Source organism: Boleophthalmus pectinirostris, unplaced genomic scaffold, assembly GCF_026225935.1.
Source record: "Boleophthalmus pectinirostris isolate CB_2022bp ecotype Guang Dong unplaced genomic scaffold, ASM2622593v1 HiC_scaffold_17, whole genome shotgun sequence".
In the NCBI taxonomy this organism is placed as follows: domain Eukaryota; kingdom Metazoa; phylum Chordata; class Actinopteri; order Gobiiformes; family Gobiidae; genus Boleophthalmus; species Boleophthalmus pectinirostris.
Genome location: NW_026571115.1, coordinates 11,812,665 through 11,832,291, shown reverse-complemented (window position 1 = coordinate 11,832,291; position 19,627 = coordinate 11,812,665). Strand labels below are relative to the sequence as shown.

At 35.9% G+C, this 19,627-nt stretch overlaps 1 protein-coding gene across 4 annotated transcripts in view; it reads right to left on the bottom strand.

The window, feature by feature from the left end:
* Nucleotides 1-19,627, bottom strand: part of cacnb1 (calcium channel, voltage-dependent, beta 1 subunit) — a 75,232-nt gene that overhangs the window by 14,953 nt on the left and 40,652 nt on the right. For 2 of the 4 annotated variants that reach the window (XM_055152848.1, XM_055152850.1), the window contains exons 3-9: nt 13,185-13,304; nt 12,845-12,967; nt 12,295-12,431; nt 11,375-11,442; nt 9,248-9,402; nt 1,440-1,520; nt 669-727 (exon numbers count right to left, since the gene is read on the bottom strand). In XM_055152848.1, the coding sequence (XP_055008823.1) occupies nt 669-727; nt 1,440-1,520; nt 9,248-9,402; nt 11,375-11,442; nt 12,295-12,431; nt 12,845-12,967; nt 13,185-13,304 (743 nt within the window). Of the gene's footprint in view, nt 1-668; nt 728-1,439; nt 1,521-7,862; nt 7,892-9,247; nt 9,403-11,374; nt 11,443-12,294; nt 12,432-12,844; nt 12,968-13,184; nt 13,305-19,627 lie in introns of all 4 variants that reach the window. The other 2 variants (XM_055152849.1, XM_055152851.1) reach the window with 1 other exon arrangement.

Genomic DNA, 19,627 nt, shown 5'->3' with positions numbered 1-19,627 from the left:
AGATATTTTAGAGCGGAAAAAACTGCTATTTAATTGCAACACAGTGCAATACAATACTGTGATGCTACTAACGTTCCAGGCAATAACATCTCCATGGAAACAAGGAGGTGGTCAACCCCTCACCAGAAAAGTTACATAGTGCCCCGTTAAGATAAAAATACTTGAGCCCAATTAAAAAACTAACAAACAACAACTTCAAGTCAGTGATGGCCAAGGATTCCAGTGTATCCAGGATTTTTTCAATGACAAACTGAGGTGCAAAAATGTTATTCAGGTTTATACCAGCTGCTCCTCTGACTCCCCATTTTAACTTCACACAAAATAAAAATACAGATTGTACATTTTATTGCAAGATATGATCAATAATGTCTTGGTGAGGTCTACAAAGCTTCTGTTGCTTCCAGTTTTACATCTTCTCTCCACTGATACTTTGCTTTGCTTTGACCTTTAAACACTGCTGTAGATCAGTTCATTGCCACATTGTTAACAATTATTGCTTTAGTGGTTTTACTGGCAAATCTATTCTCTTGGACTGTGCCAGCACCAAGTTATACCAATTGGATCAGCAAGATGTAAGATATATTTTTATATTGTAAACCCAATATAAGTACAAAGTTTAAGACAATCTAGTAATGGTTAAATTGAAAGTACAGGTGTCTTGGTCTTACCTGCCCTCAAACTTGTGTTTCAGGAAGTCAAAGAGTGCCTTTTGCATCATGTCTGTCACCTAAAGTAACAACAAATAAAACAACATATAATTCAAGAAATCAATCTCTAAGCATACAAAGAGAAATGAGTCAGGAATACATGTTACATTAGAAAGTACAGACAATGTTGGTCATATAGGCTAGTATTGAAGTTTGTGGTCTTGAATAATTGCTATGCTTCATACAGTACTATAGGAAGATTCTACCCTTAGACTATAAACAGTTATCAGTCTTTGCCATCAAGGTTATAGCCATAATCTAATTCTACATTTTGAAAGATATATGCTTTAGTAGTAAATGAATACCATTTGAACAGTGGTAGAATGTAACAAAGTAAAAGTAGTAAAGTACTATACATCTGGACTTTACTTAAATATATTTTTTATTTTTGATTCACTCCATTTTAGAGCAGGTATCTGAACTTTCTACTCCACTACACTATTGAACAGGACTGAAAAGTAAAAGTATTTTTCTTATAGTTTGAGACCTGCAGAAAAGCCTGGGGGGAGCACCTTTTTGTAGTTTGAGCAAACAAAAATATACAAAAAATAAAAACAGCTAGAAAAAAAGTATTGATTCACTTGTTTCTGCTGAAGAAAATTCAGCACAAATCTAAAACAAAATCACTACATTTGAAGCTTTATAAGACCTCAAAATCCATGCAAAATACTTTAACTTTTTACTCTTTAAGTACATTTTAAAAATAAGTTTATTAAATATACAACTGTTTACCTCATATCCTTTGAGCGAGGGTCCGACTAAGATGATGGGTCTCATTGACGGGACCACATCGTACGGAGGCACGTGCTCCATCTGAGAAAAACACATCACATGGTCACGTTAAGGCCCTGGTACGTTATACTGTATAAACTACAGCCTATATATTCAGATGGTTTTACCCAGAACATAAATCAAACTGAACTCCACAAAATGCCCTCTCTCTGCTCTGTCGATTTCGCTGCTCTGCTGTTACTCTCAGATTGATGGATGGGCTTTCAGACATTTGCTTGAATAACTCTTTCATAAAATTTAAAACATTCAATTTCTGACACCACACTTGTCATCCATCCTACTCGAGAAACAGAACTTGTGTCTCTACAGTTTTAAACTGTTGTTACCACCTCAAAAGCATAATTGGAGATGTGCTTTATTTCATTGTTCATTGTCTACATCTCCAAAGCTCTAAATGCTCTGTTCCACCTGGTGATGTCCTATGGTGGTAGTTTTCAAGTTAGCACAATGTGGAACAGAGTGTTTTCTGTTTGTGAGAAGAACTCATCTTAAATATGCCAGGTTTGTGTGTTGAACGTGTGAATGAAACAAAACACAACTGCAGGTATGTTTTGATGAGGAAACATTATTATAACATAGATCAGAAAATAGTGTAATATGGCCCCTTTAAATACTTTGAACACTGTGCTTCATTTTTTGACATGTTAAGTCTAGACAGTTACTTACTTGATTATATATACTTGTTTAATCACTTTCCTGGGCCACTATTTTATACTTCTGCTTCAGTATTAAGTAACTGAACTCTACCTTAAGTGCAGTTTTTGGCTCCTCACTTCTGCTGGTACATTATAGAATAAATAAATAAGCTCTATACATTCAGATGGTTTTAGCCTGAGCATACATCACATTGAAATGGCCTCTCTACCCTCTGTCTATAACACAGATTGATAGATGTTGGGCTTTCAGACAGCGCACTGAAGTCCATTTATTTTATTGACGGCTTACGAATGTTCAGGAGCCAAGATCAATCCCCACCTCTCTCTCCTCTCTTTGTTTCTCTCTCTCCCTGTCCTCCTCCTTTCCCTCTCTGTCACTCTCCCTCTTTCTCTCCCTCCGTATCTCTCTCCTCTTTCTTTTCTTTGAGTCTAATTAAAACAGAACTAATTAAAATGAGGCGTTCGTGACAGTGGATTTATAGTAACGCTCTGACGCTTCACGTTTCATTTGCACCAAAGTGAGAAGTGTGTCTGGGAATTAAACCAGAGCTACTGCCTAATCTGTCAGTCTAATGCGTTTTTTCTAATTCATGACCGCCATTTGTAGGACTTTTGACCTACTTTTGAAGATATGATATTTTGTTCAGAATTGTTAATTGCTATGACAAAGGGGCACATTTTTCATCACTTGAAAGTCATGAATATTAAATTTAATCAAGAATTAGAAAATGTGTAAAGCTTTTAACACTTGGTTTAAATATCTTATAGCCGTTTTAAAGGGCCCATATTATGCTATTTTCTGATCTGTTACAATATTGTGTCCTCATCACAAACATACCTGGATTTGTGTTTTGTTTCATTCACACATGTATAATACACCATCCCTGCATATTTAAGACGAGTTCTTCTCTCAAACAGAAAACACTCTTTTCTACCTTGTGATGTCATGTTGTAACACAGAAAGCTCCACTGTGGTTTTAAACTACAGACACCTTCACTAGAATCATTTGGTAAGAGTTCAGATCTAGAATTATCAGTCTCTACTGAACTAAAGATAAAAGGTAGTTGCTAATTTGAAAACCACCACTTCAAGGCAGAACAGAGCATTTTGAGTTTTGAAGATGGAGACAAATTAATAATTATTATGGTACTCAAAAAACAAAAGGCAACTCCGCTTAATTATTTGACAAGGTAACAGCATTGTATCATGGCTCACAAAAATCCATTTTGTGTAATATAGCACATTTTAATTATTTCATTTTCATGTAGTTTAGTATCTAGATACTAATTACAAACAGAAGGTCAGTGTTTTCACCATATTAAGATGTATGGGCAGAGAATTTACCCCTGAACTAGTCCAAATGCATACCATCACAACATATTCACAACTGCAGATCTAACTGTTTTGATGAAACTCTGAGCCTCTTGTTACTTTTACTTTACATTCTGTACATTGCGTCTTCCATTATTATTTATTTAAGAGAAGAAATCTGAACAGAGAAAAAAAAATATGGTAGTTTATGTGGTCTAGAAAAATCGTGTTTATATAATGCCATAGTAAAGCATTGCGATTTCCCTCAGGCTTTTCCAATGTAAATGCAATCTCAGATCTGACAGTGTGACTTATACCGAACACCCACACAACCCAATAGCAGCATGAGCAGGACATATGCCTCCATTTTAAATCGTGAAAACATAATGCATAAGATATTTGCATCTCTTGCCTTTAAATCCAATTGAGAGAAGCCCATTCACACAGCGGGATAAGAGGAAATACTGATAGATTCTTTCTTTGATGTTTTTATTTTGCTTAATCCATTTGTAGCACGCTGCCTCCTCTGTTCCTCTAAGCACACTGTAAAAACAGCATAACTTAAAGGGCCCATATTAAGCAAGATTGACTTCTGAGCTTTAAGACATGTTAAAATGTTGTTACCTCAGGGCTTGGTCAAGCAGAAGTAAACAGCAAGGCCAAAAATTCAAGTTAATGCATCTGATATAAAAATGTATTCAACAGATAGCATATGTACTCTAGTTTATGAAACTGTTTACCTTTTTTCTGTACCATTTTTGGTTCTAAAGTTACATACGTTTTAAACAGACCATGTATGCAACATGGAACAAAAATTATTTCCCAAATTTCAAAGACCTGCAAATCATGTAAATAAATGGATGTATTTCATCATATCTTGTGTTATTCGATCTTTGAACTGTTGATGAAGGTACATGATTTTTCAAAAAAAAATGTATTTAAAATGATAAAAATTTGCTTGGAAGGACTGACATATTTTATACAAATAGTTACCTTTCATTTTAGTAATATTAAAGTTTTCGGAAGAAAAAAGCTGAAAAATTATGCAAAATCATGCACCTTCTACTTGCTTGCACAATTTTCCCTCCATTACTTTTCCCTCCGTTACCATGACCTTTCTTAATAAAAAATCTCATTACTCAAAAAGTAAGAGGTTTTTCAACCTAATCTTGTACCATATGGTAGAAAACTATATGAAGCAAATATTCAAACCAGTTTGTTAAGGATATGTAAATGAGAACCGCTAGTTATCGCTGTTTGTATTTATTGCCCAAAAAGAGCTGCATATTTCATTCTCTCCATTACCGACATGAGTTTTTAAATTTTTTGTCAACAACTTGAAAAAATATCGCAGGGTTAACTTTACCCTGTTGGAGTGTTAACTCTTTCCTACATTCTGATACTTTACTTATTTCAATAGTCCCTCTAGTTTATGAATAAGAGCTATTTGAATGTAAAAAATCTGCCCCTGTTTCCCTCCGTTACCGCTTGACCGGACCCTTCATCAAAAAATATCCAGAGTTAGATTTGTTGTACTCACACATTTGAGTAATCCTTCATTATTAGTCTGTGTACATCTACCGTTTACCTTTGGTTCAGTAAGGATTGCCAATACCAAGGCTGAAATGATCCAAATGATTCTTGTGAAGGGGTATGGAGTTTAAAAACACAGTGGAGCACTTCCTGTGTCACCACATGACATCGCAAGGTGGAATAGTGTTTTCTGTTTGAGAGAAGAACTCAGCTAAATATGCAGGAGTTGTGTGTTAAAAATGTGTGAGTGAAACAAAACACAACTCCATGTATGTTTGTGAGGAGAAAACAACATTATAACATAGATCAGAAAATAGTGTGATAGGGGCCCTTTAAATGAGAAGAAATTAGACTATTAGAACCAAGATAAATATGTTTAATTTCACCCCTTTCAAGCAGAATAGCTTCTAAATGTGGGGCAGCACAGTGGACTGGAGTGGCTGCAGCTCTATTACATAAAGGAGCCCATCTCATTTGTATTCATTTCATACAGGCTAAAACTATATTGTAAATTATTCTAAAAGGCTCTTGTCTGGAAAAGAGCACGATGTGACCAAAGTGTAAAAGATGGTTTGAATTTGAAAACGGCTAAAAATGCTAAATGAAGTCATAGGTTCAATGATATTGCCGTGAACAGTTTGTGAATAAAAAGTAACTCACAGAAATGCCACAGTGGTTTGTGTTAAGTATTCCAGCGTCAGAAATTCTAGTATTTGCAAAACATTTTAAAAAACTAAATGAGTTGAGATATAATCAGGTCTAAAGCGGGACTAAACTATCAAACAAACTATTGATACTTTGCCGTGACATCACACTGGGGGTGTTCTACATGTATGTGTATGGCAGAATGTTCATAAACATGTATTTTTCTTCCATTCATTCATTACTTAATGTTTTGTCCATAAAGCTACATTTATATGATGACAGTCTAAACAGAAGATGCAAAAGTAGAGTCGCACTTTCACTTTTTATTCCGTGTTTAGACAAGCATTTCCAGGAAATCTGCGTGTATATAGTGATGCAAAAATGTGTAGAATTTGATTGGGGTATGCAAGCCATCCAACATGTTTGTTTCTGTGTACTGTATGTATGTGACGTAAATGCATACGCATCGTGAGCAGATCTGACCAGAGTTTTGCGTCTTGGGCAGTGTAGACGGAAACACTACAGCGGAGTGTATTCAACTTTTCCACTCTGAAGGGTGTTTTCAGATTTTTACATTTTTAAGCCCCAAAAATGCAGTCATCGTCTAAATGAAAGGCACTTCCAAAAAAATATTTTGTCGTTTTTACCCGCAAGCGTTCTCGTGTAAACAGGCCCTAAAATTACATTAACTTTATAAATCAGCTCACCCACTAGCCACTAGCAATGGAGGTGCTTCTGGCTAACTGCTGCAGTCATAGTTCAGGCTCATAATTTTGGTCTTAAAATGTTCACATTAACCCGGCTGTACCTCCTTCTGGTGTTTTTATTCCACTATTTTGTTCATAAATCAATTCCTAATCCTAATATGGAACTACACTCCAAAATTGCCCCATATCTGTTAGTTTCATGAGCTTCATTTTGACTGGAGCTGAACACTATGGGTGACATGACAGTTCCTTAGTTCACTTCTTTATACAGTCTATGTATTCACTGTACTGACCACCAGTCTGTAGCCCACTGCTTCATCCCTTGATGAAAAAGCTGTGGACAGCTCTGCTTTATTGTGATGACACTAACTGCATTATAAAGAAATGTGACTATAAATCTATATTGGGATCAGAGTGTTGACATTTTAAACAAAGACAGTTGCAGCCTCCCACTCAGTGTATGTTACAGTGATGTGTTTGGTGAGCAGTTCAAATGAGGCTGACAACGTGATCTGTGGACTGTGTCACAAATCAAAGCATCTGTCTCCGGCGCAAATGAGAGGCCGTCAGGGTGCGTTACCACGGCGATCTGACTAACCAGGTCTGTCACCATTCTACACCTGCACCTGCTACAGACAGGCACTACGTAGTGATGCAAAAATGTGTGTTTGGCTCAGTGACAGGTGTCAAGATAGTGTTGTTGATGCCATACTGAAATTTCTGTGTAATCCCTCAGTCATCCAGGTATGATCCAAAGCAAAAGGAAAAATCTGTTCTGTCAAAACTGTCTAAAACTTTGGTTAAATTGACAGAACTGATTTTTATTTTTGAGATACTAAAATTTCATATTATTTCAACACAAAATAATAGCACTTTCTCCATGGTACCATGTGATATAAGTTCTGATAAAGCTCAAGATTACTGTTCAGGAAAGTTCAAATTTTCTCATGTTTTTTTCATTATTGATACTTGTTCAAATAAATATCTAGTTTTGATACTAGTATAGTATCGATTCATTTCTGAATATAAACTGTATTAACTGACTATCATACAGAAGTTCAGAAATGAACTAAAACTGGTATATTTCTGTCATAGATAACCATATATCATTGACATATTAAGAGTATAGCAACAGCAGAAGCTTGTCTTGAGGAAGATGCTTAGCATATGGTGCTTTATTTGCTTTTGTGGACAATAACGGCTGTTATAAATTTTAGACAGACTGCTGCCAACAAAGAAACCAACAAAGAAAAAAATAGTTTATGAGTTTATATATTATCCCACTACTACTACAACTACAACAACAACTACTACTATATCTCTTGAAGACACATTGTTTCTAAACCAAAAATACTACTACTACTACTTTTATCGGAACTACTACTACAATAACAACAATAGTCTTCTGTTTTGTTTTCTAATCTAAACTTGAAAGTTTTGGAAAAGCAAACAGAGATAGAGGACACATTGTTAATCCCATGTTAGTTGTTAGTAAAGATTAGACACTCACCGATTTCTGCTTCTGTTTAGCTGGACCACCTACATCATTGTCATTCCACACAAACAGCAGCCAGGCACAAGACCGAACCAAATTAAACAAAAGAGAAAAGAAGACGAGACAAAAGACAAGAGGGACATTTCGGTTAGTGACAGATTTGGATTAAAGATGCTGGTTTGGGACAAGATCTGGTTCTATTGATTCAAAGGAAGAGACACCAGTGTTTACAGAGATAGATATAGAGACAGATAGGCACAGGCAGGAGCGGCAGCCATTTTAGTTAGTTCAACGCCTCCACTGCAACGACTACAAAAATAAGATGAGGTTAGATAAGGAGAGAAAAGGTTACATAAGGTTAGAAAGACCAGGTGTGTCAAACTCATTTTCACCATTTGGGGGTAGATATGTGTCATGTGAGATATTCAAATTGATACTTTGCAGTGACATCATGCTGGGGGTGTTCTACATGTATCTCTATTGGCAGAATGTTCAGGAGTTATCTTGGAGACATGTCAGCAAACACTGCCAAAAAAGTTTCCGCTAACTTGTGCCTCTTAAGTGTGAGAGACTTGTTTAACAGCACAAAGCATACTACTACTACTACTACTATTATATTAATATTACTACTACATTTGCTGTAGTTCCGATTAAATCAGCTCAGATTGTGTTCTAACATGATTAACAGAGCTTCAGTCAGAGCAGTGCCTACAGTTAGTATCATTCCCCCAGAAAATGTTGATGACATCAGTTGCAAAGTATCAATTATTTGTTATGCTATTGTCTTATAGCTGGTTAGACTTCTGTGGTGCCTTTTAAAGTTTTAGTTTGAATTAAATTTAATTATACATGTTATCCAGAAAATACTGGTGACATAATGTATTTAAATAGTCATCATTTTATTGTTGTATTGTATTGAGTGTATGGGACAAATGTTAAGCCCCATTGTCTACATTAACTGTACTAATACTTATAATTTTCCATGGTAATAATTTCTATTATTTATTTATTTTTATTTTTTTTACATAATGCTAAACAATAATGCAATAATCACACCATACTTATATATTTTTTTCTATTTTTTATAACCTCTTTTGGACAATACAATGCCTCTAACTTGTTTTTAATAACTGACCAATCAAATAATAATGCTATTTATCAGCACAATACATGAATCTGCACCATTGTCGTCTATACCCAGAACTATTACACACATTTCAACTATAACAAAATCACCACCAATTAAAGCCTAACAAATGGCTAAATTTGAGTTTAATACACCTTGTATCTGTTCCTGGTTAGAGGTTTCCATGGTTACAGTATGGATGCAGTAGATAGCAAAGCCAGTACTACCCCAGGACATGTTTCTGTGCATGATACAGCCCTGGTCTCTGCATTACCTTCTTAAAAAAGGGGAGGCGGTGGATGTTGGCCTGATGGGGAGAAGTCACGCTCCCTGACAGACTTTTGGGGGAGCGTGGTTCTCCCATTAAATCCATGGAGTCCTCTGCTTCCAGGTCCACTGAGTCTATTTCAAAACTGGCATCGGGGTGGACTGAGTATGTGCAGTGGTGATAATGAAGCAGAGATGAAAGAGAAAGGAAAAGAAAATACAAGAAATAAGGGACAGAAAAAGGAAGATGAAATGAAGATAGAGGCGGGCAATATATCAAATGATCAGTATTATTGTGAATTGTTTTGGAGATATGTTAAATTTTAATAATGAATATATTGTGAATTATTTGTGAATTTGATTTGAGATAAAAAAAAAAGTATCTATCTATCTATCCATATTGTTAAAATAAAATACAAAACTTAAAATGCTGTTTAAAATGGAATAAAACTTGTGTTGTAATCTTCAGACAAAAGTCTGAATGATCTCATACCCAAAAGGTAAATTCACAAATAATTAACCTGATAATTTCTATTAATGACTAGTCAGTAAACCTTTGGACTAGCTATTACAACTCAATATATGACTTTTAACAATACTAAATTACTGTACTAATTATTAGCCTATAGAATGTTATAATATCATCTGTAACCCAGCAAAAAAATTGATTTAACAGTTCATTCACCATAGTCTAATATTTAAAAGGTCATATATTATACTAAATTGACTCCTGTGAGCTTTAAACCATGTTACAATGTTGTTATATTCTCAGAAACTTACCGTACCTGGAGTTGTGTTTTGTTTTATTCACACATTTGACTGATACAGCATCATTAATCTGTCTACATTTCTAAAGCTCAAAATGGTCTGTTCCATCTTGTGATATTATGAAGTTGTAGATTTAAAGTTAGCATTTCCACGGCTGAAATTATTCAAATTATGGAATATGGAATTTAAAACAGCCCTGGAGCAGCATTAGCACATGACAAAGGAAAAATTCAATTCTGTCAACTGGAAGTTTTTTTGATCAAATACGTCATCAAGGTTTTTTGATCAAAAAATCCAGTGGCAGCACTCAATTTCTCCTTTGCCATGGATCCTACCTGGACGATTGGGATTTTCTGTTTGAGAAAAGAACTTAGCCTAAATATGCAGGTTTGTGTGTTAAATATGTGTGAATAAAACAAAACACAACTCCAGGTATGTTTGTTTTGAGGAAACAACATAATAACATAGATCAGAAAATAGTGTTATATCTTCAATTTAAAGACTCGTAGCACCTAGGCTTTCCAAAAATATCTTATGATTGTCAGTTGGATAGTAAAGATCATTTTTTACAAAATTGCCCATCTCTAGAGATAGCTAGAAAATAACACAGAGCTCTGCAGTGCCCACCCACGTACATTTCATATACATTTTCTCCTGCACTTTTTGAAAAATCTGTATATTTGGAATTTAGAAAAATAACAAAGGCTAACTACATGTGAAGAGACCAATGATCATCATTTATCATTTATCAAATTTTAGATCACTACTTTAACAGAATTTATAAGCTTGATCTGGTGGTCTTTAGTTACCCTTTATTCAATTACCCAACACTAAGGTTTTTAAGCACACAGATTTTTAAAAACATCTGTGGAACAAATGAATGGCAAATTAACTTTTGGAACAGTGGGTGGGCATGCAGTTTTAAACCCAACTGAAAAAGACAAAAGAGTGTCACAAAAATAGAAAAAAAAAGTAATTAAAATGATTTGGAAACAAAAACAAAACTGCACAACAATACAGAAACAGTGCAGAAAGTTATAGGAAAGATAAGGTAAGAGGTAAAGAAAGCTGCAGGGCCATATATGTTTTAACTGGGTAGATAAAAGCAATAAAAAGAAATTGTGGCTAGTGTTGTGTCAGAGTTTAAAATGGAATCCCTAGGACCTGCAGTGTGTATTGGTTATGACAGGGTAATAATCCTGCTTATACACAAATATTAACAGAAAATATGAAGTTGCATCTGGGGGCTTTAAATGCAACACTACAAAAAATCTCCATGAAAACCTCCATCATAATATCAGTCATTCAGCTTTCTGTAAACCTGGGATTACATGTTCATAACCCCTGGATGACCGTGACTCTTTACCTGTGCCCGGTGGAGTAGGTCGGCGTGTTCCTGTGGCAACGTCCAGACTAGAACTTCCACCAGATTTACTGTCAGTAGAAAAGAAGTGTACAGTTTTATGCATTTCACAAGAGTAGTTCAGTGTTGCGATAAAATACTGAAAGAGTCACTATTTCTGTCCCAAAATGTTCTTGGATTTGTTCATGTCATAATTTTAGACAGAGCGCAGGGGCCTATATAAATTTATGGAAGATTCAATGTTTTTGCAAGAAAGACTAAATGAACCTGATCATTTTGTTAGTTTCATATCAAGCTTATGACTTAAAGCCCTTTCAACTGACAAGAATCCCACAGTTTGAAAAAATGATTGAACCTTAGTCCAATGAGATTCATTTGGTCTTCTGATATTCTATGTTATTAGGTTCTTTTTTTCAGACTTAGAGTGTTATTTCATACCTGACAGATTGAACCTAGTGCAAACTAATTAACCATAAAAAATTGGTCAAAGCATCTGCATTGTAACCTTTATATCACAAATTCTCACATAAAATGATTAGCGCCAGCTCAATTCTAACGTAATGGGCTATTTAAAATGTTGTGATGTAACACAAACACAATCTTAATCTCCTCACCATTATGTCCTATTTTTCCTAAAACATCTGACTAAAACAAAAAGACTCTCAAACCAAATCTTTTTCTGAACTCTTTGGAGCACAAACAAAATTGGCTGGGGTCTTTGTAAAGCTGGGAAGTTTTGGCCTCTGTCTGATCGACTCTCATTATAAGTGATAGAAAGGTGTAGCTGGTCTCCCTGGGGATGATCTGATAGACGGCAGACTGAGCGTTTGTTTGGGTCAATTCTCACGTCAAAGCTGAGACATACCTCACTAAAAATGAGATTTAGGGACTTCTAATGAGGCAAATCAGTGTTGTTGTGTTACCTGGAGCTAAGGCGGTTCTGTCTCATCCTTTGCTCCTGCAGAAGTCGAGTGTTTTCTAGTTTGACAGGACTCGGGATGAAGCCCACCTCACAGCCCTCCTTCACCAGGCGCCCAATCCACCAGTCATTATTGTACTTCTGTAAAGGGAAATGAAACATGTAAAAGCATACTGAGATAATTGATAATAACAGTGTTACTGCCAAAGTAAAGTATTTTAGCCATATCCAAAACCCTCTATTTGTTTTATCATTTAAAGGTCTACTATGTAACCTTTCTCTAAGAGGGTACAGCTGGTGTTTCCACAAAAATGTTAATGCTTTGCCTGCTCTACACACTTGTCTATTTCCATGTAGACAGACATGCAACAACGCAAGGCTAATCAGATCAGTCAGATCTGTGGAGAGGCTACCTTGCTCACAGTAAAAAGAATAAGAATGCAAGTTTTTAGGTCAATAAAAACCCATATTAATGAGCAAATGCAAGATGGATACGTTTAATGCCATGCTGGGACATTCCAACCAAAAAATAATATCCAAATGGCAGTACAAACCTCTTTGATGTGGAGGAAGTCTTTGGCTTCGAAGGAGATGGCCATGCCCTGCACCGGGACATCATCACTGGGACCAGGGTTGTACCCAACATTTGTTCGCACCGCAAAAGCCACTGGTTTGGTCTGAAGCAGGAAGTAAAATATGCATGTGCAATATGCAATTATACACACCACAAAATAATCATAAGAACTAAAAAGTGTAACCCTAAATGTAAAATAATAATCTTATGGGCAATGTGAATGAAAGTAAAATTTATTATACAACATCTCTATAAATCTCAACATAAAATGCGGGAGATGTTATATGACACTAGACTATAGCAGTACATTGACCTCTGACCTTTGCCTTTTCGAGCGTGGCGAGCGCCTGTCGATCGGCCTCTTTCCTCAGGGCCTCGGGGTCCTCGTCCAGGGACACGTCTGAGTCTGAGGGCCGGCTGGTGTACGAGTCTGCAGAGCCCTAGAACAACAGAAATAAACTGTAAGAAGATGCAATGAAATCCACTGGCACAATACTACTAATGCGATATATCAGAATTGCTAAAAACCCGAGCTTTAAGCATTTCACAAAGGTAAATGGACCAAAATGAACCACTAACGAAAAGATTTTATCACTTTGTTTGTTGAAAGAATACACCTTTTTATGCAATTCGTTTCAGCAGAACAGTGGCCATGTCTCCTTACAAATGCTCAATCTCCCATGATCTTGGAAGTTAATCAAGGCCAGGCCTGGTAAGTACTTGGCTGGGAATACCAGGTGCCAAACTGGGGCAACAGTGGCTCTAATGCATACTGTTGCTGTGTCAAGGCAAGTCACATAACCACTTTGCCTAATATTACTGTGACTGTTTTATTTTACAATAATACTGTTTTATTTTACAAACAAATCTAAAATCAAGGTTAACAATACATATTTTGCTGCTGCATAGCACAAAATGAAATACACTATACCTGTACTTTTATTTCGCTTATTTTTTATTTTCAGTTATTCAATAGCAAGTGTTCATCATTTCACTGTATATTCTGCTTTTTAAATCAAATATGTAATAATTGTTCAATGATTTACAGTGACCCAGTGAACTCTGCACCTCTTTGTGCTCATCCACTGGTCCATAACTGACATAATGGGGGCCAGGTCTTCAGTCTGTGTAAGGGGACCCTCCTGTAACATGAACTGGGCTGGATGCATAACAACATTTCCACTGCAAACAAGAGGAGTGTTAATGGTCCATGTGTGGGCGTGCCAAGTGGGTACAAGAGGAAACCACATAAGGGCTTTAAAAATAATATTATTGAAGCAGCATTCCCTGGTAACATAGCATGGTGACAATAGGGCATAAAGGCATTGAATAGGCATAAGTGGCATTACTAGGGGAATTTAAAGATGCACTATGGAACTTTTCTGAGCATCCATCTGTGTGTTTCTTGTAAATGTTACTGTTTGCCTGGAATGTTTCATATCATGTCTGATATAAAGTTCTTTCTCTATCTTTTATTTAGTCAGTTACCTTTATTGCTTCAAATATGTGGTTTGGTGGAGTCACTTGCTTGTCTCCGTGGAGATTTTATGCTATTTTATGGAGCATACCAGACAAAACAACAGCTCCATGCATGAACAAAAGAAGGTTTTAGGCCCTCAAACTAATCTGAAATGGTCTTTTCAATAGTTGATCAACTGAACCACTGCAAAACCACACCATGGACTGGAACAATGCCAAATACAGCTGGATCAGAGAGGCCACTGAGAAAAAAGTATAACAAAATCTATGAAGCAAAATGACTGAGCATACAGATGATCATACACTTAGGATGCTGTCCTGTCTGCAGTGCACAATACACATCAAAACACTATCAAGATTCAATTTGTCATAGTTTTCATGCACACATAAAAATATTTCCATCTAAAATCAGCAGACAAATGCATATACAAACACCTCTGCCTGATCAAGAAAAGTTTAAATTATGGATGAGTGTGCAGTTAACCAAATTTAAATTACCGTAATCATTTTAAAATATCAACGATTTTCAGTTGGCAGGTCTACAGTCAATATACCCTTTGATAAAAGCATGTGGTTTGTAGCAAAGTTCTGACTGAAGAAATTTCACTATTGTTTGTGTTAAATGGCACTGATTAAGAGTCTTGTTTGTGTTCATTAAATACAGAGAGCGAACACAAGGGACAAAGTCATGATGAATGTTTCTGCTTAATCACCAGCCCTGGTTTAAACTACGGAGACAGCACGAACTTAAAAATGCTATATTTTATTTTTCCTATTTTTAGTTGGGCAACAAGTGAGCTAAAATCTGAGATAAAGATTTGTCTATGTTTACGTACTTAAACGGACCTGGCCTTGCTACTCTTACCACAATAAACATTTAGTTGGTAGATGTACCTTTTGAAGCGCGCTGAGCAATTTAAACACCACTTGCTTTTTAAACAAAATCTGAGACAATTATTTAATGAGCATGCTAACCTGACTCTCTTTTATAAACTGACCCTAATTGCTACTCTTATTACAAAACACATCTGGGGAAGTAGATATCACTTTTGAAGCCTGTATATTACACAAAATTTACTATTCTGAGTTTTAAATTGTTATGTTATTGTTGATGTTATAATGTTATAATCTCCTCAAAAACATACCCGAAGTTGTGTTTTGTTTCATTCACATGCTTAAGTAATCCTGCATTATTAGTCTCCAAAGTCAAAGTCAAAGTCAAGTCAAAATACTCTGTTGTACCTTGTGATGTGATAAAGCAGTAGTTTTCACGATAACAGCTCCTTTCACCTTTAGTTCAGTAGACACTAGCAAATCCAGGACTGAAATGATCACTTTACCGCTTCCTGTATTTTGGTTTTCCTCTGTTTAGTTGCACAACAGGTTAGCTCAAATGATTTTCCTAACGTGTTAACTTGACTCTCTTTCATAAACTGACCCAAATCGCAATCCAGGAAGTAGATGTAAGTTTTGAAGCACGCTGAGTAATTTAAACACCACTTGCTGTATTTTATTTTGAGCTTTCCCTGTTCACACATACGACAGGTTCAGTTGTGTGGGCGGCGCTGACAGGAGAGCGCACAGATGAGAGTGAGTCACAGGCTGTGGATTTTAAAATAGAGGTGAGACTGCGTTGGGATGACAAGCAGCATATGTAAATGATGCTAAAACCAACTGTGACTGCAGACAAGCACACACCTGGGATTCTATCAAGATTTTGGTGTTAATTGAAAAATGATTCCATTGAAGAAATAACATGATTAGAAATGTAGGATAAAGGAAAAAAAGTCCAAGAGAAAGTAGTTCAAAGTTTCAAAAATGGCTGTTGTGTTTAAAGGGACCATATTATGCTATTTCCTGATCTATGTTATAATGTTGTTTCCTCATCACAAACATACCTGGGGTTATGTTTTTTTCATTCACGCATGAACATAACACATAAACCCTCTGTTTCACCTTGTAATGTCATGTGGTAATACAGGAAATACTCCACTGTGTTTTTAAAATTCAATAAAACTTCACAACAATCATTTGGATCATTTCAACCTTGGAAATTCCAGTCGCAGCTAAACAAAAGGTAACTGTTAACTTTAAAACAACTGCTTCATAACATCACAAGGTGAAAAGAGCATTTTAAGATTTGGAGATGTGGACAGACTCATAATGCAGGATTACTCAAACATGTGTGAATGAAACAAAACACAACTCCTGGTATGTTTTTTATGAGATAACAAACAACATTATAACATGGTTTAAAGCTCACAAGAGTCAATTTTGTGTAATATAGGACCTTTAAATGTATAGATTACAGTGCTTCCCGCAGATTGGTTAGTTGACCGAGGGGGTGAAAGTGTGAAAGTGAGGACATGTTCGGAGGGATGTAGTCAAGGTGGGGGGCAAGTGTTGTCAAAGCGGCTGTCCAAACTATAAAGTGCTGTGGGAAACACTGGATCATCCTTGGTTTGGGGAACATTACGATTGCAGGAATGGAGCGATGCCTTGGCGTTGGCGTGTAATTCAAGCTAATATTTCTGCTTGATATGACTTACTACTATAAAGGTGCACTATGTAACATTTCTGTTGGATTGTACACTACATGCTTCTCTCCAGAAAGATGTTATTGCATTACCTGAAATGTTCCGTTAAACTTATCCATATAAAATTTATTCAATTATTTTTAACTACTCAAAAATACACTGAGATATTTCACAGATCTGTCCTAGTGGCGTCAGCTTCTTGTTTCTGTGGAGATACAGATATGTTTAATATGTCATGCAGCGGAACATCTAGGGATATGTAAATGAAGCTAAAAAACACTATGAAAATACAGACGATAGACAAGCGCACATGAGGGATTTCTATTAAGATCTTGCTGCTAATTAAAAAGGTTCCATTGAGGGAGTTAGAAATACAGAGTGGAAAGAACATGGAAATGTAGGGTGGAAAAAAGTCCCAGTGAAAGTTGTTAAAAGTTTCAGAAATAGTTGCGCGCCAGTGAGAACAGACACGCATCAAATGATTTACAAAAGAGAAGAAAAAGAAAAGAAATATTAGCAAGATTTTTGTGTTTTTTGGAGTTTTTGACAATCCGGGTGAAGAGTATTCATTTGTTGATCAAATATTTCCAATACCTCCAGATCAGATGTTAGTTAAATATTAATTACGTAATTCACAACATTTTTACTAAGTTAGAAGTTCTAGTCAGACAAACAACATGGGTTATATAATGGCATAAAAACAATTATACAATTATTAATAATTCAACTGAAAACCAAACTAAAGGTCCTTTATTACACAAAATTGATTCTTGTGAGTTTTAAGCCATGTTTATGTAATGCTTTATTCTTTATTCTTCAGTCTGTCTACATCTCGAAAGCTCAAAAATCTCTGGTCCACCTTGCTGTCATGGGGTGGTAGTTTTCAAGTTAACAGCAACCATTTACCTTTAGTACAGTAGAGATGAGCAAATCCAGTGCTGAAATCACACAAATGATCCTAGAAAAGGTGTAGCTAGAATTTAAAATCACAATGGAGCACTTCCTTTGAGAAAAAGAGGGTTTGTGCGAATGAAACAAAACATAATTCCAGGTATGTTTTTGATGACATTATAACAGGTCAGAAATTAGCATAATATAGCTATATTAAACTAAACTCAATTATAAACAAACTGCATAAAGACTTCCATTTTGTACTAATAGGTTCAGTTACTCCATTTTCAGTTTGCTCCTCAGACTGTCCACTATTAGTTTGTGTTTTATCGTCCCCACACTGACGACAGCCTGCACACGGGACCTGAGAATAAACCAAAAATCAATGTCTCAAATAACCTCCATTTTTCATCCTTTTCACTGCCACAGATTTGGCAGCAGAGTTCAGGCTCGCTGTTAAAAGGCAAGTCATAACTCACAGCACTTCAGCAACTTTCACAATGTATTTCCACTCAGTGCCCAGTACAAAAGCTTTTAAGTTATATCATTACACTTTTTGAAAATTTTAATGATAATGTAATGTGCATCCCTGACCTACTGAAATAAAGTAGGATGATTTTCTGTAAAATGTTGATTGCTCTTATACACTGGTATCAGATATCGGCACAAAATTAGCAGGATCAGATGTCGGCTTCCAAATATCAGTTCAGTCGATATCGTAGCTGGACATATAATGGGCAACAGCCTAATGATGATAAGATCGGAGCAATGCCTTCGTGATGGCCTGTGATTGCGGTTTATTACTTCAATTCTAAACACTGAGGGGTATGTTAATTGGCACCTTCTACAATCCCACATTAAACTTGATAGGTACATTTTACATCGTTGCTGCTATATTGAAACAGATCATACTGTAAAATAAATGAATTACTTTAAAGGTGCACTATGTAACTTTGAGGCATCAGCTTGTCTCCATGAAGATTACAAAGTTTTCGGTCATTCTGTGGAACATTCCAGGCAAAACCACATCTCCATAAATAACAGAAGGTTGCAGACTCACTTTAACTGTTTACCTATTACTAACCCTCCTCTGCCGGCTTTATTCTTGTGTGTCTCATTGCTAACTGACAAACACCAGTCCATTGTTGATTTTAGCTCGGCCACCTGTCACACCACAAACAACGCGAAGCCCCTCCCTGTTGTCAAGGCAACTGCTGCATCTACTTCCTGTTCAGTTAGCCCCATATGCTCCTACCACGACCATTTGTATAATAGACATAGTGATTGGAACCTAATCAACATCCTTAGCTTACTGTAAAGGAATGGGGAGATGCTTTCACAAAAGTATTCATACATATTAATAGACATAATAGTTTGACAAAGTTATTTACCAGCAGTGAGTGACTCAGGAAAAGCATGGCATAGATCAGGAGCATTATATACTAATAGTACTTAGTAACGTGACAAAACTCAAATCTAACATTTCTAACTCAATTTCAATACAATAATGATAATAAAAACACTCTTCTTTTAGACAGTAGAATGTAATTTTCAACATTAAATCATAGTACTTTCTTTTATTTTACCATGTGGTCTTATATCTGTGTATGACTTTTTTAGTATCGATACCTGCTCAAATGAGTATCTAGTTTCGATACTAGTTTTAGTATTGATTAATATCTGATTTCCAATACTTCTGACAACCTTTTTTCAGAGACCAAGTAAGATTAGCAAACTTGTGCATACGAAACAGAACACAACTAAAAGCAAGATTACAAGCTCAAAATATCACTTTTGCATAATATAAAACAATTCATTAACTTTTTGTAGCATCATGGAATTGGATGAAAATGACA